The sequence below is a fragment of the Cyclopterus lumpus genome, chromosome 21 (genome assembly GCF_009769545.1).
Source record: "Cyclopterus lumpus isolate fCycLum1 chromosome 21, fCycLum1.pri, whole genome shotgun sequence".
NCBI lineage: Eukaryota > Metazoa > Chordata > Actinopteri > Perciformes > Cyclopteridae > Cyclopterus > Cyclopterus lumpus.
In genome coordinates, this window is record NC_046986.1 from 12,575,604 (window position 1) to 12,602,278 (window position 26,675).

A 26,675-nucleotide genomic window follows, 5' to 3' on the forward strand; every position below is an offset into this window, starting at 1 on the left:
CACCTTTCCCACAATCACAAAGAATTCTCCCTCGCCTTCTCTGTCTCACTTTAAATGCTGCCCACACAACAGGCCGTTCCACCCGCTCCTCTCCTCAGTGGAGCTCAGGCTTCCTAACTTAAGATGTCGATGTGAACTCTAGATATTTACTCAATTATTTATCGCATATTGATCAGGGCTTTGAAACCCTTTGAGTGTGTCTCCGATAATGGAATTAGTCTACATATTACTTTCCCACACAGCATACAGGCGTCCTCCAAACTTGTCACCGAAACACACACACTGTGGCACCCCGGGGGACTGGGAGGCAAGATTCAGAACAAAATCAGGAGATTCAGAGACAGCGGTAGCGTAACAAAAAGTGTCCTTTAATAAATCGGAACGGGGTGATGGGGGTCCAACGTCAACAAATGATTCCTCCCGGTCGGGGCCTTTGTCCTTCGGTCTCACGCCTGTGAGGCGGTTCCTTAATCCTGTGTGGGCAGGGCAGGGCAGGGCCCTGAAGATGTTAAAGAAAATACTGGAAAAAAATGAAAAGTAAGGTTTCAAAGTTTTAAAAAATACTTTTATTAAATAAATAATTACAAACACAAACAGGCTAAAACAACTGTAACACACTCCATAATAGTATTGACAATGTGATTCAATAAAATAAAACAATAAACCAACTGAAACCAAATGAACTTAAATGATCAAAAGTGAACACACAGCTATAATTGAACTCATGCTCCACCACACACCCGTGTCAGCCTATGTCACCCGGCCTGGCACCGGTCCTCGACCCTGTGTTTGAGAAACAGTGTGTGTTTCGCTGTTTACAAAAGCTCTGTTCCTCCGCTGTTTGGAGAACGAGAACTCCTCAGTGACAGCAGCTCTGTCTGGCAGGACTGTTTAAAAAAATGCTGCTTATTGACCGGGTTTGTCAGTGTTTCTGATTCTCAGTGGATGAATCTTTGGCGGGGGGTAGTGCGTTCATGTGTGTGTGAACAACTAAAGCTTGCTAGCAGGAGGCATGCAGGGAAACAGTTTGAGGGCTTTCTTAATGTTGAGTAGTTTGCATGCGGTATTGATTCTGGTTAACCCTGCCGGGACCTACACCTATGGCGGGCGGGCTCATCCTCCCAGCTCCAGTATAATACCTCATGGCCGGCAGATTAAAGGATGAGACCTAAGAAGCAAGCTGCACAACTGAACATAAAGCAATGGAAGCAGCCATGAGGAGCAGCTAACAGCGGACCCACACTGCACCGACGCAGTATGAGCTGGTATCCCCCTGTCAGTAGCTCTTAGCACTGAGGTGTGTGAGAGAGACACAGAAAATGCATCAGTGTGTGCATGTGTGTGTGTGTGTGTGTGTGTGTGTGTTCGTGTTAGATGTGTGCGGTTGCGTGTCAGCTGTGTCCCTGTGGGCTCCTTGCGTGCCTGTCAGTGACAGTGCTGACTATGGGCTTTGTGACGGGGGACTCAGAGGAGTCCTCAGTTAGTGAAGGAGCAGTGTGAAGGAGCAGGCAAGTGTTTGATGTGCGCAGGACAGAGCAGCGTGGCACATGACTCTTGAATCATCTTTCTGCTTGTTTATTTATTTATTTAGTTTGACGCTTGTGGCTCAGTGGCGAGAGAAGTGGTTTTAGCACCAGTAAATTGAACCAAATGCCGTAATTGAAGCTCATTGAATGTTTGCTGTATTGTACATGGTTAACAGAAATGACTTCTGGACAGGAATGCACATGATGTTTCCTGTCCATCACATTTATGAGCTTGTGTTTTTTGAGGGCTGTTGGAACGTTGGTTGTTGGTGTATACATATATATATATATATATATATATATATATATATATGTATGTATATAGTCCCCTTCAACTCAAATATGTATTTTTCTTATTGTTTCTTCACTTCACTATTTGTTTTGCCAGAATGATTTATGTACAGTTTGACATAAGAAGGCTGTTTTCACACCTTAAATGTGAGTTTGAAAACCAATCACAACCCAATATGAAACTTAACACACACTTGATGTGGAAACCTCCAGTGCACGTATACTGATACACTGAGAATGGACTTTTGTGTGCAGTACACACTTTAAGTTGTTGTGGAAGAAATATATCAGACACAGACTAATTTTACCTTTGACTTTTAAATATTTTAACTGGACAAAGATCTGACTAGGATCAACATGTTTTAAATAGAAATCAGCTTCTTTTGACACAGTTGATAATGAGCAAAGAGGGTCTGCTTCTGAGTAAAACCGTGTCGTTGAACATCTATTGAGTCACTTGTAGGAACAACAGGAAGGCTGTGGCCTCCATTAGAGCAGCATGTGCCTCCCTGCCTCGGTGCCACAGAGAAAACTAATGTGTGAAGAGAAACAGGCAGGCAGGTGAGCCTGCTGAATTCTGATGAGTTCTCTCCCGCTGAGGGCTGGAAGGGGAAACAGAAGCAGGTACCTGAGCGCTACACATGCTGAGATGAGATGGTTAGCGGCACCGTGGAGCGGCAGCTTTGTTCATTCTGCAGTATCGGTGTGAACAATGTGAGGTTGGGGAACAATGAAGTAGAGCAGATACAATGGCTGTTTTCTCAGTTAGAGGATGGAGAGAGAGATCCTTGATTCATGCTAATGAAGGCCTGGAGGAATGAAAGGATTTAATGAGAATGAATGGAAGGAAACTGACCAGTGACAATTATTATTACTTTGGAAATATCGATAGGGTATATATATTTTTTATGCAATTTGAAGGAGCCGTGTGAAGGATTAAGGGGGATTTGTTTATTGGCAGAAATGGAATACAATATTCATACTTAAGCTTTATTTCATGTCTAATCACCTGAAACTGACCATCTGTTTGCTTTCGAGACCTTAGAATGAGTCTTTTATTTCTAAATAAAGAGCATAGAATACCTCAGAAGTCTGCCATATTGCACTGCCATGTTTCTACAGTAGCCCAGCATGGACAAACCAAATACTGGCTCTAGAGAAGGCCTTTATCTTATGTATGTCACCTTGAGGCCACCGTAGTACTCTGACATGCTTGGAAAGGGAGCGTACTTGTATTCAGTTGGATGCAATCTGCAACTTTACCACTAGATGCCACTAACTCTTAAACACTGCTCTTTTAAGAAGAAATAAGCAATTTTCTGTCTCTGAAGATTTGCATTCACCCTCAAATACAACCAATATGATGTGATATGTTTTGTTGTAGTAATTAGGGAGATCATTAATTCAGTTAGTTAAAGCTGCTATAATCAGTAATTTTTTACATTCAACGGTGGCTACATGTATGTGAAAGGTGTCGCTTGTTGTGATAAACCCACAGATAATTATCACCAGTCCTTTTAGCTTTAAGGAGCGTTTAGCGTTCTGGAGCTCCAGCCACCAATGTTTTCTCAAAAACCCAAAATCTTCTAGGTTTTTATAAAACCTTAAACGTTTTGTAATTTCCCCTCAGTTTTCTCTTGCGGGACCTGCAACTGAATAGAACAAAAGTTTTCAAGATTAATAATGGCGTTTTTGCTAAATTCCTACCCTACCTATGTATATTATGTAACTTAAACTTAATAGTAACATCCAACCTTGTTATCCTCTTTAGGTGACAGTAGAGAACATTAGTCACCCTCAACATTTGTTGTTCTATGGTTTCAGTATGATGTAGACAGAGAATAATTAGATCCAAAATAGGACTATAAAATAAGACTCTACATTTGTTTCTTTAACATCAACCAAATTGTTCTCAAACTATGTTTAAAAAAAAATCTAGCAAATGAAAATAGTGCATATAACTGCATGGTTCCTGCTGCTGGATCCTCCAGAGATCTTGAAGCACCGTCCTTGAATGAAAAGCTCTATTGAAACCCAGGTTACTAATACTTTATTATTGGAATAGTTATTTCAGAATGATTTACACTTTTGCAATTAATCAGAAGTGTAGAAATTGTACACTGTCCTAATGGTGCTTCATCAGTACCAAATGAGAGCATCTCTAAAGTAGAACTAAAATATAACATCATCTATAATACAATGATAAATTGTTTATATATGTTTAAATATAGATGTAGAGTCTCACTAGATCAACTACACTTCTCTCACTCAAGATGTGGGAAGTCTCAACATCTCAACAGACTCTGTCGGGTGCAGTATGTATAATAAATGAAATGCAACTTTACAAACAGCCACTGGTAACATGTGAGCTAAGGAATCGCTTCAGGGTTTGTTTGTCCTTCAAACAAACAGCAACACATCTTTGTGGCTGAAGGATGCACAGACACTTCTCTCATACGCATTCCTGTGATCTCTGCTCCACAACAATTGGATGGGCCTTAGAGAAGTGCTCATAGGAGCGCCACAAAGAAATGGCCTGAGCTTGTCTTAATCTAACAACACTATGGGGACACTGTGGGAGCGCCGCCAGAATTTGAAAAGAGGAGCAGAGGGACATCTCCCACCCAGTAGGGTCTACAGAATATTGTTGACTTGTTGCTTCCTCTCTGAGATTTCAGGGCATTTAAGCGCTTAAGAGCTTTACGGGTCAAAGCTAGAAATTGATTTAATTCAGATTAGATGAGGTTGTGGCTTGCGTATAAGGACCACCAGACTATTTCAAACAGAACCATATAAGATAGTGCTTTTTCACATCTAGACTAGCTATAAATTAGACCTTTTATCAGCACTAGTTGCAGTAAGATATAACATTGGTAAGATGTAGTAAGAGGAATAAGAACAGTGCTGACTTATTTGTCAGCTCTGAGCTTTACAGTCTTTACTATACTGATGGTGTCAGAGCTCACGTACATACACATGTAGCTGTAAATGCTGCTGATTGTCAGACAATCATATTATACTGCAGAAGCGGATACATGAGTACTTGGACAGTGCATTACACAGAATTTGTAATATGATCATGTAATAGGTGCATAATCACATGCCTCCAGTGTGATTTATGACCGCAGAGGTTTTCATTTCCTATTTTATCTTCACATAAATGGCTGTGATGAATGCCAGATCATCTTTGAGTTTGAAAGTCATCAATTATCTTGCATGTGATATCGAGTTTGATGTGGACTTCCTGTGTCTGTCATCCGCCAAAACGCTTTGGTGATATTGCTCACCATTTTATCACAAGGAATAAATAATGCGTTAAGCAGCAAATATGTGGCTGGTGTGAAACAACGGCGAGACAGGTTTTAATCTAAGACTTTTGCCGAGTCAGTCGGGGAGAGCAGTCAGTGACAGTTAAATGGACACAGGAGAAAGGAGAATTGAAGTTAAATGGAGAAAAAATATCATCAGTCAGGTGCATTTTCCATGTAGAAACAATTAGGTGTGAGTTTTCTACTGAAGGAGACTGTGTGTGCAGAAGTGTTTGTGAGGAAGTGTGCTCCACACTGCAAGGCCATTTAGGATGCCTTTTTTATTCGTCCAGAGATAGCGCTTCCCCGCTGGGCACAGGACAGCGTAGCGGGCCTCATGAGCCGATCTCCGACCGCATGGGTATCCGCACAGAGCAGGGAGAGAAATGTAAACAAGGCTTTTAAAAGGCCTCATTAGACCGAATTCTTGAGCGGAGAAGGAAATGTTTAATCATTCACTCCTGTGAGTTTCTATTAAAAATGAAAAAGATTTTGTCCTCAATCCAGGCACTCTAAAAGGTATCCGAAAAAGTGCTCTGACCTTTATGTGTTACAATTCCTCATGATGTGAGAGTTTATTATCTAAATAATAAATCAAGCGAGAAGTAGGATTATTATATCATAGACTTCTCTACAATCTGACTTATTTTTGCAACCAGAAGAGTCGATCTCAACTGGCCATTAGAAAGAATGCAAGGTGAAGGCACTTCTTCATTGGCTTCACTTCAGAGGTTGCTCATTAATATTATATAGCCCTCTAGTATCTCTAGTATCATTCTAAAGTAATTATAGATAATTGGGAACCGTATGTGTATACAATGTAAGCACAAATATTTTTACTAGCTTTTAACCGCAACTCGTCTTTTTTCGCAAATGGTTTCATCACATGGCTTAAGTTGTAGTATAAATTAACCACGTATATTTATACATAGAACATTATTTTATTAAAGGGCTATATTTTATAATATTCTGCACTTTTACTTGAGTCAGATTTTAAATGCAGGACTTTTAGTTGCATATTTTTTATAATATTGTTACTTCAATTCAAGTAACATATCTTAATATATCTTCTGCTGCTCATATGTGGTAGTTTGTAGTCTACATTTGATGGATCATGTCTCCCAAAACCTCACAGTATTTTGTAAATGCGTCCTATATTTTAGATTGGGTTATGTTTTATGTCTATCATTTGTGGTAGAATTCTTCCCAGACTGTCCTTAGCTGTGACGTCTCATCCCTCTACTTTTCTTTGCCTCCACCAAAGATAGTTTGCTTTCAAAGACAGACACACACTCTTTATTTAATCATCTCTCTCCACATCCCTCTGTGACTCATGTATGATGGACTGCAGTTGTAGATCATGTGGAAATGATTCAAAACTTTTGAAGTTGCTAATTCTTTCAGGCCATATGAATATGGAGAGATCATTGTTCCTTACGATAGGGTTGCAACTATAGCAATTTATTTACTAACTGATTAATCAGCTGTTAATTTACTTTCATTGTTTGAAAATAATATTAAAGCACAGTGAAAAAAAAAAGGCTAACACAATATCCTAGATCCCAAAGCGACGCCGTCAAACATTACACTTTATCCAACCAGCAATTCAAACCCAAAGACATAATTTTGCTTAATGGTAAGACCAAGAAAAGCAACATTGACCATCATAGCCCATTGGCCTTGAATTATGGTGACCAATCAAGTAAACATTCAAACTTGCTATGAGGCGACAGGGCTTACTACTGCGCCACTATGCTGCCCGGCTGAGACACTCATTTTTGTGGCTAAATATGTTTAATGTTTAAAGTAAAAACACTGCAGAAAACAAAAGTTTAGGAAAATGTTTTTTCAATGTATAATTCAGCACTTATGATGATCAGATGTTCATTTTTAGGAGCATTGCTAAATTCTGGCGAGGGATGAATACCCTCTTTCTCACCCCTCTGTCCGCCCGCCCTCTCAGAGGTTAAATTCCTATTACTTATGCATGTGTGTGTATTAGTGAGATTATTGAGACGCTTTCTCTTTTTTTCCTTTTCTTGGCTGGCTGCTCCAAATCAACAGCAGACAGCTCGGTCACATTAAACAAACATTAAGTAACCGTTGACTTCAATCTTTTACTGCAGCTCAGTTTTGACTTTGGGAAAGGAGGAGCTGAGAAAGGGCGCTGGGTTCACCTTGAATACAAACAAACAAATATTAGCAGAAGCCTGCTGCTTCATATAATGCTATAGGGTTATTCCCAGATTATAAAGCAATGCACATAACCTGAGAACAGCTGATGTATGTGGCTAGACCTAAACACTGCAGGCAGACAATAGTATATCTGCAGGGTGACATATATCATGGGCCTCTCCCTATCCTGGAGACAGACGGTGACGGAAAGCAGTGATCTTATGGTTAGCCTGCAGCCCCAGGCATGCTGAAAATGAGACCTTGAAGAACTGTCGGGAGAGACTGTCACTTTTTCCAAGGGATGTCCATTCAGGGAGCTCGCCATATTTCACGATGATATAAACATGTTTAAACATGTTCAAGCTACAGAGAAGAAACTACACACAAAGGTCTTGCTGATAGATAGTAGATAGATAGATGAGACAATATTGATAAAAAATCAAAATAACTCCCCGACAGCAAACCTTCTAACTTTCTTTACGAATCCAGAGGAGGTCATCACTGTGCTGCATTTCAGTGTCTAACGTCTAACGTTACATCAATTGGCAAATCAATTAGTAAAAACATAATAGAGAGCTGGGCCAAAAGAATCCAAGGGGCTATTGAAGCAGAGGATGCTGAATGAAAGGATCTTTTAGTTTCTTTATTCGGCGGCTTGGGGATGCCAGAGTTTAGGCTGTTTTGAGGTTTTGGAGTTGGCCAAATGCTTTTCAGCTACTGGCTGCTTTTGGACAGCAGGAGGTTGTTTACTATGTTTAAAAAAAAGGTGGTGTGTTTTTGTGGTACAGGCTGATTTTTATTGGTTCAGCCTTGTTTGGATACCGGTTGCCAAGAGAGATCTTTCATCGAGCCACTCGCTTTAAACCACCACCAGTGACAGAAAGCTTGCAGGCCACCGTACACTCAGGGAATAGTTTTGGTTTTCTGGGCTTTTGTGTCCGCTGTTAGTTTCTGTTGTAGGAGACACACGACGGAGGAAAAAACAGACTTATTTATTGAAGCGTTAACCTATTAGACACTGATACAGATGTCCAGAATCATTAATATAAATTCCATTTACATGTGGAATTGAACATTTTCCACTAGTTGTGTCTGACTTTTTTTGTGATTGCTTACCTTTTAATCAATATATATCATTTGAATATTATAACAGTCTATTCTTTTACTCAATGTTTTAACAATAGTTGGATGGTTAGTTTATGAGAGGAGAGAAGAGGTTATAAATCTTTGTGACTGTGTTTCTCTTTGTGTCTTTTTGTCCTCAAGCAGCACAATGAGAAAGAGTCATTCGTGTCCAGCTGCTGGCTCGGTCCTCTCGGCGGTTAGACGTAGTAATGCGTGTTAGTGTGTGAGCACGTGCATTTAATGCAGAGCGAAGATGCAGGAGCTAACTCAAAGTTTTATGCTTGCATCCGTGCGTTTATGTCTCCGTTAGAGAATCTTGCTGAACTCAGATCCACCTCCCTTTATCATTTTATTATGACCTTTTCTCTTCCACTTTATTTTTATTTCTGTACTCCGTCCTCCAGTCTTGCTCCTGTAATTCCGCCTAATTGTCCTTAAATCCGGGGGATACGGTTGCTCAGCAGTGTGACTTTTTCTCCGCCAGCCTCTCTGCTCTCTTAAATCAGCAGCTCTCATTGCGGAGCTGGACTCTCTCCCGTTAATGTAGTTGTTAACAGCCTGTGGTCAGCAGGCGGTTTGTGTGGCTGCGCTGTTTGAGCTGACACGCTCACAAGAGAGAGTGGAAGCCTGTGTGGAAGCTCCGGATTCCCAGAATGACTGGCCGGAGAGTGACGCTGTCGCATTTGTACGCCCATATTTCTGCCTTCTATCGCTGGCGTGTTTTAATAAATAAGTAATAATTGTTTTCATCTCGACAACTCAGGGTTTGATCATCTTTGTTGTCAATCACATATCAAATTCACTCAGTTGACAGGCTACAGAAAAGTAAGGTTTCATGGAAATTGATGTTATTTTGATTTTTAAGAAAATAAATGAAAATCTTGTTTATTTGTTGATATGAATATTTTTTCTTTTTTTTCTTTTGTTGCCTAATCTAAACACAAAATAATCAACTGAGACTTCATCTTCAGTTGATTATTCATCATGTAAAATTCCAGCATTTTTAATATATCTGTGAATTGTATGACTTCATTTTGGTGTTTGTTTTTGGACTTTGGTAACACTTATTATGACTTATATGTCTATAATGCATTATACACATTATGATCTGCTGATATCATTTATAATTATTATTATACAAACTTATACACATTCATAATGCTTTATAACAATAATCATTACTTCTAAGGTCAAGTATAACAATACTTAATTGCTTGTTGACTTTTTTTTGCAATGTTTTATAATTCCCATAGTTATCTTTTTTGTAATGGATCATAATCACTCTTATAATGTGATTATAGGATACTCTACGTGGTAATTGTTTCCTTTCAGTAACATAAAGATAATTTTTGTATTGATTATGATGCCATATAGAAATATTATAATGTATTATTACTATGAAGAATATACATATATAATAAACTATGATCTCAGAATTATTATGTCGTTTTTTTAATTGTTGAATTACCGATTGGGCCAATACATTATCAAACTTGCTGTTAAAAAAACTCTTGAAATTGGTTTTGATTTATGAAATTATGCTTCATCATTCTTGTTGTATTAATTACGACATATTTGATTAAAATCTGCTTATTCGCGTTTTGTGTGTAACTTCAACATCTCGTAGTGAGAGACTGATTAGCACAAGTAGGAGGGTGTTGCTGAGAGTCTAGCTGCAGAAAGAAACATCTTCACCTACACACCTACACACCTACACATCTACACGCCTACACGTCTACACGCCTACACATCTACACATCTACACATCTACACGCCTACACGTCTACACACCTACACATCTACACGCCTACACATCTACAAACCTACACATCTACAAATCTACAAACCTACGCACCTACAAGCCTACACATCTACACATCTACAAACCTACACATCTACAAATCTACAAACCTACGCACCTACAAGCCTACACATCTACACATCTACAAACCTACACATCTACACATCTACAAACCTACACATCTACAAACCTACACATCTACACGCCTACACACCTACACGCCTACACATCTACACATCTACAAACCTACACATCTACACATCTACAAACCTACACATCTACACGCCTACACACCTACACGCCTACACATCTACAAACCTACACATCTACACATCTACAAACCTACACACCTACACGCCTACACATCTACACATCTACAAACCTACACATCTATACGCCTACACATCTACACGCCTACACACCTACACGCCTACACACCTACACGCCTACACGTCTACAAACCTACACATCTACACATCTACAAACCTACACATCTACAAACCTACGCACCTACAAGCCTACACATCTACACATCTACATACCTACACATCTACACATCTACAAACCTACACATCTACACATCTACAAACCTACACATCTACACACCTACACACCTACACGCCTACACATCTACACATCTACACATCTATACGCCTACACATCTACAAACCTACTCATCTACAAACCTACACATCTACACGCCTACACATCTACACATCTACAAACCTACACACCTACACGCCTACACATCTACACATCTACAAACCTACACATCTATACGCCTACACATCTATACGCCTACACATCTACACGCCTACACATCTACAAACCTACACATCTACACACCTACACGCCTACACGTCTACACACCTACACACCTACACACCTACACGTCTACACGCCTACACATCTACAAACCTACACATCTACACATCTACAAACCTACACACCTACACATCTACACACCTACACATCTACAAACCTACACATCTACACACCTACACATCTACAAACCTACACATCTACAAATCTACAAACCTACACATCTACAAACCTACACATCTACAAACCTACACGCCTACACATCTACAAACCTACACATCTACACATCTATACGCCTACACATCTACAAACCTACTCATCTACAAACCTACACATCTACACGCCTACACATCTACACATCTACAAACCTACACACCTACACGCCTACACATCTACACATCTACAAACCTACACATCTATACGCCTACACATCTATACGCCTACACATCTACACATCTACAAACCTACACATCTACACACCTACACGCCTACACGTCTACACACCTACACACCTACACACCTACACGTCTACACGCCTACACATCTACAAACCTACACATCTACACATCTACAAACCTACACACCTACACATCTACACATCTACACACCTACACATCTACAAACCTACACATCTACAAATCTACAAACCTACACATCTACAAACCTACACATCTACAAACCTACAAACCTACACATCTACAAACCTACACATCTACAAACCTACACATCTACAAACCTACAAACCTACACATCTACAAACCTACAAACCTACACATCTACAAACCTACACATCTACAAACCTACACATCTACAAACCTACAAACCTACACATCTACAAACCTACAAACCTACACATCTACAAACCTACACATCTACAAACCTACACATCTACAAATCTACAAACCTACACATCTACAAACCTACACATCTACAAACCTACACGCCTACACATCTACAAACCTACACGCCTACACATCTACAAACCTACACATCTACAAACCTACACATCTACAAACCTACAAACCTACACATCTACACACCTACACATCTACACGCCTACACACCTACACGCCTACACACCTACACGCCTACACATCTACAAACCTACAAACCTACACATCTACAAACCTACACATCTACACGCCTACACATCTACACACATACATACCTACACACATATATATCTACACACATACATACCTACACATCTGCATATCTACATACCTACACACCTACACACCCACACACCTACACACCTACACACCTACACACCTACACACACACACACCCACACACCTACACACCTACACACCCACATACCTACACGCCTACATACCCACACACCTACATACCCACACACTTACACACCTACCTAAAGATGACACCGTTCTGACTGCACTTCTGCCCTCGTCACTGAAATATCTGCTTCTCAGCTGTTGAATGTCTATACTGTATATGAGTTTGGCTTTTCTGTATCCAACACAACCGATGACTGTAACTCTCAAACTTAAGAGTGTGTGGTTCAGGTCTGTTAAATCAACTTTGTCTATGTCTCTCATCTCTGCAGGAGTCGGAAGATCCAGATCCGGAACATTCCCCCTCATCTACAGTGGGAGGTCAGTAGTGTGTGTGTGTGTGTGTGTGTGTGTGTGATGCCCACTGAAGCACCAGGTAGCACATAAACTAGTCTCCCCACATGAGTCGACAGCTTTTATACTGTGTTCTCTGTAGCCTTGAGCATTTAGGTGCATTTTCGCTTCTACTTCAGTGTTTGTTACTTTTTGAATGAGACTGTGTCTGTCAATCAATATCTGCAACCTTGCTTGGTTTTTTTTCAGTGCGAATGTCTCTGTCGTCATGGATCGCTTACTCTTTGTGTGACAGATATAAAACGTTGTCATATATATGTATGTGTAGAAAATGGGGAGTAAACCCTTCCCTAATTCCAGATACTCTATCCAGGCAGATCTTTATAGATGAATGGATGGACCTATCTATATCTATCTATCTATCTATCTATCTATCTATCTATCTATCTATCTCAAATATAAGGTTTTATAAATGTACATAATTTCTCAGTTAGTAAAATCCAAGTTTGTGTAAATTGGTTGCTCGGAAACACCGCTAGAGACATCCAATCACAAGCAAGCAACTGTATTATATTATTATTTATTATTTTTCATCACAAATTTCAAAGGGATTTTGAACGAGTCTCTTAAGTTCTGTTTGCTTCCACTTGCTACATTGTTACTTGATGGGGTTGGCTGTAGCTCATGGGAATGAGTGGGCGTCCCGTAACCACAAGGTACCGATGCCCGCTCTCCTCATAGTTGCATGTTGTAGTGTCCTTGAGCAAGACACTGAACCCCCAGTTGCTCCCTGGGCGCTTCACTGCAGCCCACTGCTAATTAATAACTAAGGATGGGTCAAATGCAGAGACGAATTTCCCCACTGTGGGATTAATAAAAGTGTACATTATTATATTATGTTTGATCATTGGCCCACAAAAGCACCAGACGTGTGTCTGTGTTTGTGTGTATATGTATCCACGTGTGTTTTCAGTGGCTGTAGTTGTGTTTCTAACACACACTCTCATTTCTCCCTCAGGTTTTGGACAGCCTTCTAGCTCAGTATGGTACTGTAGAAAATGTGGAACAAGGTACAGAAAACTCTTCTTCTTGTTTTCTTCACATCATCATCTGGTTCCAGCTTTTCAATGCACATGTGTCTATTTAGCAACTTAAACACACGCGCACACACACACACACACACACACACACACACACACACACACACACACACACACACACACACACACACACACACACACACACACACACAAACAAACAAACACAGACCTCCCAGTGAGTCAAGTCTCCTGTGTGACTTGACTTCCTCGTTACCACCATCCCACACACCCATTAACTAAACATAACCCATCTTTGCATATAAACTCGCCTTTATGATCTTGTCTGTCTGTTAGAACATGTGTCATATTCGTTTGACGTAGGGGGAGCAGTGTTTGAATTACAGGCAGCATCTTTAATAAGCACTGTGTATTGTCACCGGTCCTTGGTCTCAGTGTATGGATTAAAGTGGGCAGACGTTCAGCATTAAAGTATATATATATATATATATATATATGTGTGTGTGTGTGTGTGTGTGTGTGTGTGTGTGTGTGTGTGTGCTTGCGTGTGTTTATGTCCGTACATGTTAGCATGAGCATCTGTTTTGTTTTCACACACACACACACACACACACACACACACACACACACACACACACACACACACACACACACACACACACACACACACACACACACACACACACACACACACACACACACACACACACACACACACTGTCTCTCTCTGTGTGTCAAAGCAGCCAACTCCAACTACCACCCACTGTAGTCATGACAGGTGCTAAAAGAAAACCCAGCAGAGAAATTACTCCACTCAGAGTTTCCCAGACGTCGCTGTAAAACATCCCCCTTCATCTGCACCGTAGCGGACACTAGCGCAGCATTTCATGCTTTCTTTTGAGTCCAGCGCCAGCACAGTAGCAATGTATGATCGACGCTTACAGAGAGCCAGCTCGTTCATGTATCTGTCCCCGTGGTTGTCGCTTTCTGTGTCTGTCCAACTTCCTGTCTGTCTGTCACTTTTTCTCTGCCCACGTCCGCGCGCTCTGGTTACGAGGAGAGGTTTTGGAGGAGTCCCATGGTCTTGTGTGGCAATTGTGAAGGCCGCCTGCGGCGGGGCAGGGCGGATGGGGCGGGGCAGAGCTGGCTGTGAACGATGGGGCCGGGCACCATGCCAGGCTCTGCCCACTCGCCCTCTCTAAGCCAGCTGGGCACTCTCACTGATTTTAACCCTTCAAAACCTGCTGCCCACCAGCACGCTCAAAGGTTTGGAAGTTTTTTTTTCACTGCGAGGGAGACTCGATCTGATTTTGATTATGATTTCCGGCACTTTTCAAAAAAAAATTCCACTTTTAAAACACACATTTCTATGGCTCGCGTGTCTCTTTTCTGAGAAATCTAAAGCATCGGCTGTGGATGTTTTTTCGAGCAGGCTGTGGTATCATTCCTGACCATCAAAGAACAGTGGCTTCTTTGTCGACTCATTTTACATTTTACAGTTACACAAACAGAAATTCTTCATTGACGTAGTAGAAATGTCGGTGTCTCCTCTGACAGAGGACTTGGAAGACCAAAAGGCATCTCTTCAATAAGACATACTGTGTTGGTGATGTGCTTATTTTTACCACACTACCCAGCGTTTAGTTATTGGCAGTCAACAGTCTAATTATATAATATTTACCATATCATAAGGGTGACAAAAAGGTGGAAATCCCTCTAATTGAGGAGCTGAAACTGGGAAATGTTTGTCATTTTGGCTTGAAAATGTATTTAAATTATTAATTGATTAATATGATTGCCAATAAATAATCTGTCAATCAATTAATGAATTAATTGACTCATTGCAAGCTTGTTCTAACATTGCATGTGCTGTACTGTGGACGCATAAGTCAAAGTCAACCCACAGTATAATCATTTACAGCATGTGTGGTCGCAGTAGGAATCAAACCCGTAACCGCAGCAGTGCAGAGCCACACGTCTTCCCAAGGTGTGACCCAGTGGTTAACCTTTATCACCGATAACTGGCTTTGTTTAGGCTGTCGTGTCTAACTTAAGTCTGTTATTGTGCAAGTGGCAGAGAGGCTATTGTGTTTAGCAGCTCCTGTCCATAGAGGCAGCTGCTCGGTCTGGAGGGAAGCCAGTGGGGTGATGGCTGTAATGGATTCACACAGAGAAGAGACTCTTTGGGTCACCGCGGGAACCTGGACACGTGTCTGACTCACCTATACAGCAACAACAAAGACCTACTGTTGGCATGTGTGAATGTGGCCCAAACGTTTTGTTAACTTCCTCTTGTGCTTTTCTCTCTCTCTCTCTCTCTGTCTTGTTTCACAGTGAACACGGACACAGAAACAGCGGTGGTGAATGTTACGTACGCAACCAAGGAGGAAGCTAAAGAGTAAGCAGCACAAATAAAGACTCTAATTCAGCCAGCCACTAAGAGCGAGGCTTGTGATGTGCCTGTGTGTGCACAGACAAGCAGCATTGTTTACCTACTTGTTTGTGTACTCTGTGTGTACCTGGAGAATGAAAAAGAACATCCACAAGGAGCAGGGTCAAGTCATTCAGAACTAATCAAACACGGTGACACCCAAAGGAAGTTGCTTCTTTGTTTATGGTTAAATGACGGCAGAAAGAATACAGCAGTGGCAACAACTTCTATTAGAGCGTACATCCACATGAAGCTGAATGTAACTTGTCCTCTCCATGCCAGTCCTCTGTTCTCTTTTCATCACCGAAGAACTCTTTTATAAGACAGTCGACGAATCTTAAAAATTGGGCTTTGCGTTTCAGTGTGTGAAGGTCAAATATATGTCAGAGAGAACAAATAGATGGTGAGTATGTCTGTATTAAAACACAGTATAGGTGATCACAAAGAGCAGCAAGAGACGTTATTCAATTAAAATCGATAACATTAACACTGCATGTCCCAGTAAGCTATTCCAGTGAGCCACAGCTACCATTTTTGTTATTTAATACAATTTTTCCAACTATGACAAGTCAAAATGTCAATAGCGAAAAGAAAAAGGTCTAACGAGCTGAGACTCAGAAGACAAACTGGGCTGCATCAGTGCCATTCCTTACCAGATGTTTTGCTGTCATGTGCTGTTTAATTATTTGACGAAAAAGAGAGTCGAAGAGGAAGAGTTTGAGCTGTTTTCCTCTTGTTAGGATGTTTCAGTGTCAATGCAAAACTTGAGAGAATTCCCTGAAACGCTAGTTATTTTTTACATGTGAGTTTTATTGAGTTGCGGAGTCTTTCTTTCTCTTCCACCTTTGCATCTTGCAGGTGGCTAGCGCAAAGGAAGGAGGTAGCATCATGTACACGTGTAGTTAAAAGCAAGTTTATCTTAAGAAGTTAGATTTCAGCATATTACATTTTTAAATATAGTAATGAACTTTTGCAAACTCAATATTGACAATGAGACCCACCGTTTTATTGTTATTTCCTCATCCCTCCGGCCCCCCCCCCCCCCCCCTAGAGCTATTGAGAAGTTAACGGGACACCAGTTCGAAGACTACTCTTTCAAGGTGTCATATATTGTGGACATGGATGCTGCTCCGCCCGACCAGGCTCCGCGCACGAGACGCGGGGGGCGGTCGTCCCGGGACCAGGGAAACTCTCAGCCCGGGCCCTCTGGAGACTTTGGCGCTCCACGCACCAGACAGCACGACTTTCCTTTGCGCATGCTCGTGCCTACACAGTTTGTGGGAGCCATCATTGGCAAGGAGGGCCTCACCATCAAGAATGTCACCAAACAGACACAGTCCAAGTAAGCGTATGAATTGGCATGGTTGCTGCTATTTCTTTGGCTTCCCTGTTTTTTATATATGATTTTTTTAACTTCTCAAACAGCTCTGCTCTTATTTTGCTTGGGCCTTGAATGAATTGGGCATTTTGGCACTGTTTATTAAAGTTTGCATTTGAAAACCAATAGTCTGAGATGTTATGCAAGATAGCACACAATAAAATAAAAGCTTTTAAGTTGTCAGATTTTGGAAATGGGAAGCCCAAATTATTCATGGCATGTTTACGGTCACCGTATATTTTTCTTTTGTGAATCAAACAACAATTCTTCAATTGTTTCCCTTCTTTATAACACCTGAAATTGTTTTTTTTATCTTCTTTTTATCGCATTCATCGCCAACATAATTAATTATAATTTATACACAATGCAAGCCAATTTGACTCCGATTGTCTGTCTCTCCCTGTCTCAGAGTGGACATCCATCGGAAGGAAAATGCAGGCGCGGCAGAGAAGCCCATCACCATCCACTCAACTCCCGATGGCTGCTCCTCCGCCTGTCGCATGATCCTGGACATCATGCAGAAGGAAGCCAGCGAGACCAAGACGTGAGTCTGCCATTTGACATACACAAACATGCATGAACACACGTAGATGTTGCTTATGCAGAGCATGTATACGCTCCGGCAGAGAGATTAGCCATAATGTCTGCAGGGCTGTAATCTTATCCTTTAACCTGCCTGTACACCTTTTAATCTCACTGTTTATTCTCTGGCTTGGACTAGTAACACAGTAAACACAGTGCACACAACACACTCACTTAGGCTAACACGTGATCACAGCTTAGCATTGAAGAAACAAGGCCAACTTGTCTAATTGAGCTTGACACTTTGAACAAGACACTGCACCTTTCAAACTATTGGATCTTAGTATCAACACACAGCTTGTGGTTGTCCATATTTGTTTTGAAGTGCGCTTTACATTGACCCCTGTGTTTGAAATGTAAGGACTAGATCTTACATTCAGAAAAATAAATGTTGCACTCATTTGAATACCAACATGTTGCCACAGACTTGCATTTCTAGGAAACGTTATGCTTGAGTCAACAGCTATTTATTTTGTAGGTTGTTTCCTGTGCCCAGTGTTTTTCTATCCTATTGAATCAGAATATTTGAGCATTGAGCATAGACACATATTTCATACTTCCTGCCAATCTCCTGACATCTAGAGGAAGTTAGGTCTTAAATCTTCTCCTTCTTTCGATTGCTAGGAAGACATCCAAGCTAGGTTTCATACTGTCAGAGGAACAGTTTGACATTTTGGGAAATATAAGGGGGAACACTTGGGGAAACAGCTAGTCTGCCTATATCTCTTGTTTCATCTGCAGAAAACTGAAATACAATTCACTGTTTTAATTAGCCAAGCCGAGTTAGCTGTGTTTCCCTGTTTCCAGCCTTTGTAAACTAATCGGATGCTGGCTATAGCTCCCTATTTAGTGCACAGTGCTATCGATCTTCGCATTTAATTTTCAGCAACACATTTAGAAATGAACACTTCACCTCGACTGCCTCACGCTCTATAATTGTGCGTGTAAGAAGTCCCAACACCCAGTGAAACCCGAACCACTAAACCTGATCTCTAAACGCACAACATTGTCATCTCTCCTTACTTGCCCCTCAGCTCATCCTAATTCCACTTTACAGAAAAGATCAACGTTTACAGATTATTACATGCCCTGGCCTGCCACCCCCTTCTCCTAAACACACACACACACACACACACACACACACATGCACGCACAAACCGCCATGAAAGAAAGCCCTTACCCTCCACAACCTAAATTCACACTCACATCTCACAATTGTCCCACAGAACAGAAATATAGATCATACAGAAAGTAAGCTCCTCCTGTCCCAATATTACACACACAGACACACTCATGTTTTATTTTCTGAGTCTGTTATTTTCTTTTAAACTCTTGAAAGTATCTTTGCGAGAAACATGTAATGTAATAAGGTATGAGAGCTGACGTGCTTTAGTTAGTTGTATTGCGTTTTAAAGCATTTCCAGAGAAATTCATTCGAAAATAAAGGCTACATTTATCCCAATTACAGTCAGAATTATTATTTCACAAACAAATCTTCAGGCCTTTCAGTGTCTACAAAACAATTCACAAATGACTGGAAACAAAACATTTACTATATAATAATGGAGAAATCTGAATCAATATTAGTCCAGGCTTCTGATACAAAATTAGAGACTTCTATTCGATTATCCAAACCGCTTATCCATCAAAATGAAACAACCGTTACAATATTTGCCTATGTGTGGACCAAAGAAATAAATATGTTTTTTTTCGAGCCATTTCATAGAAAATAAACTATGGTAAATCATTATAATTTGTGCAACATAATTACACTAAATTACACAGTTTACCTCCTGCATATTGTTTTTAATCTACCAACCTCAACAGTAAGAGGAATTTCTTAACTGTGACTTTGAAGATAAACCTTTGATACTCCATTAAGTGCTTAATATTGGATTTGACAAGCGGCATTATCTTTTATAAAACTTTATTATTCATTATGTTAAATTGCATGCTTGCCTAGAGTTAAAACTTCAATTTATTGAAAGTACATCAATTGAACACTGTCACAATGTAAGCAATATTTACTGGTTCTTTGCAGGAAACTTCCTCAGAATTAAACTAAATTATTCATCAGTTGATGAAATACAGATTAAAATTGAATAAAAACAACAAACAATACATCTGTAGCCTTGCTGTTTTCACATGCGTAGAGGGACTGCAGCACATTATCAGCAGATCATTTGGTTTCTGGTCTGTTCTTTTCTTTTCCTCCTATTACCAGAAGCTGTGGTTGTTGCAACAGTAGTTTGTTTAATTAACTGCAGTGAACACTGTCTTCTTGCAGTGATCTTCTTGCAGTGATCTTAAAAGCTACATTTAGTGATCTTCTTTCTTGTAAAAGCAAATCTTTAAAAGACATAAAGGAATAATTGCTCACTTCTTAACATAGTGCCTCATACCTTCACCAGCTGGTCAGCTGTCCAGATTCCTGTTTATCCTCATCACATCAAGACACATCTCACACCACATCAGTGACACTCAGCGACACTTATCTTCTATTATCTAACCTGATTGTCTGTGTGTGTGTGTTTTTTAATTTATTTTTATGTGTAGGACGGAGGACATCCCTCTGAAGATCCTCGCCCACAACAGCCTCGTGGGCCGACTGATTGGAAAGGAGGGCCGCAACCTGAAGAAGATCGAGGAGGAGACAGGGACCAAGATTGCCATCTCCTCGTAAGTCGCCTCTCTCGCTGCTCCCGCCCTCTGCTTTCACACACGCCTAGTGTGCTCTCTCACACACACACACACACACACACACACACACACTGGAGTGTTTGAACACTTTGTAGTGAGAGCTTGTGTGATTGTGGCATTTTGGCACAGCAGCAATTTCTGACTGCTATCAAAGCACACATTACAGGCAGCGATTCCAACTTCTTGGCGCCACACCTTTCTACAATCGTGCTAATTAGCCACTTGGCATGTGATTTCACTGAACTGATTTGTTAGAGACCAAATGTGAAGATTGCTTACACTCCAGATCATATTAGAGAGGCGGTGATTACACCCCATTTAACAGGCCGTGCTCACCGACCTCTGTTCATTTAGGGCTAATGAATTGCTCAGTCTCTGTGAGCTCTGAGGACCTAATGAGCCCACGAGAAGGAGAGATGAAGAGAGAAGGAGAGGGCCCTTTTAAAAAGAGGCAAACGGCACATTCAAGAGAATCGGTGATGTTATTGTTAGCTTCCTCCACGTCCACACCGATGAGATGTTTCCGAGGCACAAAGTCGTTATTGTTCACACAACCTCCAGGCTTTACGGAGCAGTCGCCTATTTGATTAATCTAACAATGGATTAAGTTTTGCTGCGCTATTTTCTCAGTTGTGATGCGGTCCGCTCACATGCTGTATAAGTGTCTTGTAAAGATGAGAAAAAGAAAACTTGGTAAGATGTTACCAGATAGTAATAGTTTCTCAATCAAACTTTTTCGGACCTAAATGATGGATGACTGGTTTAATTTCAGCCAGATTGGTCATTATTTGGCACAACACGTTACGATTAAATTAAATATCTTGCCGCAGTGCAGGGATAGATGAATCCATTTCATCTGTTCTCACGTGTGTCACTGTGCTAATATCCACATCCTGACCTTGAGAGGGTCAAAGTAGTTTGAAAGGGCGATCCACCAAGCCTTCACATAAAGATGTGTTTAATCAGGACTACAGTACTAAAACTGTGAAGAGAGTTGTATTATGTATTCTGTCTATCTGTGTCTTTGGAGGAGTATTGTCATCTTAGTCTGGAGAAGGACACTACAAATTGATGAGATAGGGTTCAAAAGATGTCTGTGTTTCCCAGACAGTAAACATATTTATATAATTAAGGGGACTTGTAAGTTGTGCTAACATCTAAGTTGTTAATTACGGCTGTGATAGTCAGATTGTTCTGAATGCTCTGATGATGATGTGACGTGGATGAACTCTATCGAGATGCATGATGGGAATTTGCTGCTTGACCCACACTAGGAAACTTAAAGTCAGACTATGATACTATCTCTGCTGCTTCAGTTTTTGTCATTCTTTTGTCTTCTTCGGTGTCCTCCAACTTTATGGAAATGCAACACTAAATTGCTTGTTAACTCGCAAAGAATGTACATTTTTTGTGGTGGTGACACAGCCTTCAACAACACTGAAGTTAGATAAACACAAAGACAGGAAATGCAATTAAAATCAGCTCAGTCAACTCTGAGGAAATGGTGAGCAGATTGTGAGTGTTCCTGTCCTCTGAATTTTTTGTTCCAAATACATATTGTTCAATTCAATTCAATTCAGTTTATTTTGTAAAGCCCAATATCAAACAATTTGCCTCAGAGGGCTTTACAATCTGTACACATACGACATCCCTGTCCCAGGACCTCACATCGGATCAGGAAAATATTCTTATGTTTATGTGTGTGTGATACTCTCTTGCAGGTTACAAGACTTAACCATTTACAACCCTGAGAGGACCATCATGGTGAAGGGCAGCTTGGAGGCGAGTTGTAAAGCCGAGGTGGAGATCATGAAGAAACTGAGGGAAGCCTACGAGAATGACATTGCTGCTATAAACGTAAGCCAAGCTTAAAGGTTACCATCTGCCGGCCTTCACTGTTTGTGTGTGTGTACGTGTGTGGTTATGATCTCAGGTTGAATCACATAGACTGACAGGTGAACAGCGTAGTGATGATATACAGCAGGACCATGTCGCCTCCCCTTTCAGTACATGTTACCAGCTTTAGTAACACCAGTTGGTAAATGGATACCAGTGAACGATAGCGGAATAGCTCATCAGTGAGTGTTTGACGACAGCGTACTGTGTGTGTGTGCCTGCCTATTCCATGCAGCCTCTGACTCACGCTCACCTCCCTGCTGTGTGTGTCTGTGTTCCTGCTGTAACACACTGCTTTTCCCAGCATCCATCTGATATCTGTAGGCTGCTCTCTCACCTTGCTCCTCTCTCGCACTGCCCCGATGACACCACCAGTGCTGCAGCCGGACGAAGAGGTCAACCTCTGAGGAGGAGAGATCGTGATGATATCTCATGCTGAACACTCCCTATAACACAAAGATGAGAGCTGTATTCACTGTGATGATGCTCTTCATGATGAGCAGCAGTTGCTCAGAATTGATGTCAAAGTATCTGCTTCTGGTCTCCGACGTTTTTGATCGGACAATTATTGGCTCAGAAATAACCATCAAGAAGTATCACGCTGCATGTGGTTGAATTGTACTGGCAGGGGAGAAAAGATCTGGCACCTGTCATTCTGAGCATGGACTCCAGTAATCGGTGAGGGCCATCTAGTGAGACACTGTGGATATTACACAAAGCGCACTCGGAACAAGGAAGTGAAAGCAGGCCGCGTGGAATGGACATGAAAACCAAAAGCATGCAACCCTGTTTTTTCGATGTTGTGACAATGCATTCTTCAGTCGTAGTCAAGTGGCTTTTAAAATGTTTTTTTCATCTTAAGAAGTGGGGCTATTTTTTTCCCACCCATTAAAGACCACTTTATCTGATACATGGTTTTTCCAGGACAGTGACAAAATACACAAATAAAATACACTTGATGGGTGTATATATATATATATAAATAAAAATAGGTGAGTTAGTAGAAGTAAAGAAACAGTTCACAAAACAAACAATTAGCTGTTGTTATTAACTTCATTAATCCGCTGATTATTTTCTCTTTATCAATTGAAAATATGAGCTTGTTTTGTCAATCAAAGCCCAATAATACATTTAATTTAATGTAACAGAAAACAAAGAAAAGCAGCATTTGCTTATATTTAAGAAACTATAAACCATTTTTGCTTCAGAAATAACTTAAATATTATTTGGTACATAATGAAGAGAAAACACATGAACAATAACAGTTGTTAACAATTTTTTGATTTCAAATAAATGTACTTACTTAAGAGATTTCCTCCTTATTTTTCTCTTACCATTTATTAGCAGTAGAAGTTGTGCTCACTGTAGAAGGATTTTCTTTTTCTGTTACCTGTATTAGTCGGTTTCCTCTCAGAGAAGGAAACAAAACTAAGTTTAAATTGATCTGCTCGTCATATCAGCATGCTTTTCTTGCCTTAATTTAATTCTACTTTGTTGTCTTTCTTCTAGCTTTCAACTTGTGGTTACAATTCTTCTTCTGCACAGCAACAGGCCAACCTTATCCCAGGCTTGAACCTGAATGCTCTGGGCATCTTCTCCTCTGGTCTGCCGGTTCTGCCCCATTCTGCTGGACCACGTGGTTTAGTGCCCCCTATGGCACCAGCTGGATACAACCCATTCATGGTGAGCTCTTTTTAACCTCTGCACACAGACATAAAAGGTGGTGAAAAAAGCTTTGTAAATGCTTCTTTTAGAATGACTTTACAACTGTTGGGTTTTACCCGCCCAGCTCAGCGATGCACAGCTCCTGCAGGGATACTTTTTGACTTGATAAAGCAATTGGTTTCCAACACATGGTAAACCAGGTTCTTCCTGGAGTGTTTTTTATAAAAATAACACAGTGTTGTTGACCGGAGTCAGTGTTGACTCAGGTCCTGCATGATGTTGTACACAACACGGTCAGAAACAACCAGAATCCCCCCATCTTTCCAGCGATGAGTCAGTTTGTCTGTAAAACAAAGTCTCCACTCATTGCCTGGTGGGGTTGAGTCAAAGTGGTGTGAGACAGAGTGTGAGAATGTATTTGCGTGCTTAGTAGTCTAGAAGCTTAATGTCTGAGTCACTGCGAGTTAATGCCTTAAAATTCCCCCTTAGAAAAGCTTGAGTAGAATATGAGCATGTGTCTGTAAATGTGAGTGTTTGTGTGCCATCTGACCGGTCTGCTTGTCACTTCACTTTCAGAGTCACTCTTCACATTTCAGTGGCCTGTACGGGGTTCCTCCAGCAAGTGCCATCACCCACCAGCACTCAGTATGTTCCTTAAAATCTGCACTACAGTGATCAGAGACTTAACCACTAATTTCTCATTTTTTGTGAAGCTAGATCAATATTTTAATGCACACAGAAAGCTTTTTAAAAAGCCTCAAGCTTAGCATGTTTTCTATAAAGTCTCTCTTTGCAAGTGACTTCTGGTATACATGAGAAGGACTGCTCCACAGTATGAAGAAAAAGAGGAAGGTATAAGACTAATGGGCAGGGGGACATAAATAAGAAACCATGACAACCTCTCAGTCAGCAGCTATGTTCAGTCTGGCATTCCTGCGCGCCATCACCACAAATATTTCTGGAAGGGGACTTTTCCCAGAGTTGTTCTGTGGCTCATAAATAAAAATCACTTAATAAACCTTGAGTACATGAGTGTTACCATGCTAAGAAAAACAAAAACATAGGGCAACCCTCGGCCCCAATAGGAAATATTCCGCTTAGACGCAGAGGGATGTTTACCCGAAGAGAAAACCCTCAAAGAGCGCTCAGTTTAGCTTTCCTTGCATGTGGTGTCATCGCTTTCAGTATTAAATAAAAAACACTTTGTAACAGTTTGAAGCGGTTTTGAAATGTTTTTCTCTGTCACAATCAGCAGCAGAGTTTAGTAAACATGTAGTGAAATTGATTTTTCTGTGTGGTTTTCAGCAACAGGCTCCAGAACAGGAGGTCGTCTACCTCTTTATTCCAACTCAGGCAGTCGGGGCCTTGATCGGCAAGAAGGGCCAGCACATCAAACAACTCGCCCACTTCGCTGGAGCTTCCATCAAGGTGGGTTTGTTTGTCAGCGTCAAATCGAGCACCGACTGTGATTCGGGGTCAAACCGTGTCTGATCAACATGCAACGCATTCTTAGAAGCGTTAGGGTGAAGTTGGCAGTCAGTGCTGGCTGAGTCAGCAGCATGTCATGGACCACAGCTGAGGATGTTAGTTAATTATGGTCAAAGAAGGAGATGACTAGTACGCTGAGCATCTCGGCCTGGAGACGTTGAACAGCTGGTCAATGAATGTCATAACGTAATACACAGCGAGAGATAGAGATAGAGAGATATATATATATATATATATATATATATATATATATATATATATATATATATATATATATATATATATATAGAGAGAGAGTGCAGACTTCTCAGATGATTCAGTGGTTACATGCATTGATGGCGTAAGATCACCAGCTTTTGGACACATTTTCCCCTGTTTGTCATAACAAATGTGTGTTTCTCAGATTGCCCCAGCGGAGAGCCCAGATGTTACTGAAAGGATGGTTATCATTACTGGAACCCCAGAGGCTCAGTTTAAGGTAAGAGCACAATAAATATGTATATGAATATGCATCACAATGTAATAATTTAACACTGGAATCTCCAGGATAAAATAGCTACTTTTACCGATTATTGAAATGGTCCTGTATCCTCGTTTCCCCCAGTTTCTCCTTGCCTCATTCCCTCCTCTGTATTCCAGGCCCAGGGTCGAATATTTGGGAAGCTGAAAGAGGAGAACTTCTTCTCAGCGAAGGAGGAGGTCAAACTGGAGACGCACATCAAGGTTCCCTCAACTGCAGCTGGAAGGGTCATCGGTAAAGGCGGCAAAACAGTGAGTTGCTTGAACTGAGTTAAATTATGGATGAGGATGGAAAGAAAAGTTGCATCTACTTACGTTACT

General features: G+C 40.8%; 1 protein-coding gene across 2 annotated transcripts in view; it reads left to right on the forward strand.

Annotated features, from left to right (window-relative positions):
• The window catches only part of igf2bp2a (insulin-like growth factor 2 mRNA binding protein 2a), a 44,279-nt gene that overhangs the window by 13,892 nt on the left and 3,712 nt on the right, over positions 1-26,675 (forward strand). Inside the window, exons 3-14 of one of the 2 annotated variants that reach the window (XM_034562402.1) lie at positions 12,616-12,664; positions 13,656-13,707; positions 16,030-16,093; positions 17,178-17,468; positions 17,914-18,048; positions 20,643-20,765; positions 22,508-22,643; positions 24,192-24,365; positions 24,924-24,992; positions 25,653-25,775; positions 26,239-26,313; positions 26,475-26,606. In XM_034562402.1, coding sequence (XP_034418293.1) covers positions 12,616-12,664; positions 13,656-13,707; positions 16,030-16,093; positions 17,178-17,468; positions 17,914-18,048; positions 20,643-20,765; positions 22,508-22,643; positions 24,192-24,365; positions 24,924-24,992; positions 25,653-25,775; positions 26,239-26,313; positions 26,475-26,606 — 1,423 coding nt within the window. The remainder of the gene's footprint in view (positions 1-12,615; positions 12,665-13,655; positions 13,708-16,029; positions 16,094-17,177; positions 17,469-17,913; positions 18,049-20,642; positions 20,766-22,507; positions 22,644-24,191; positions 24,366-24,923; positions 24,993-25,652; positions 25,776-26,238; positions 26,314-26,474; positions 26,607-26,675) is intronic. The other variant, XM_034562403.1, reaches the window with a different exon arrangement.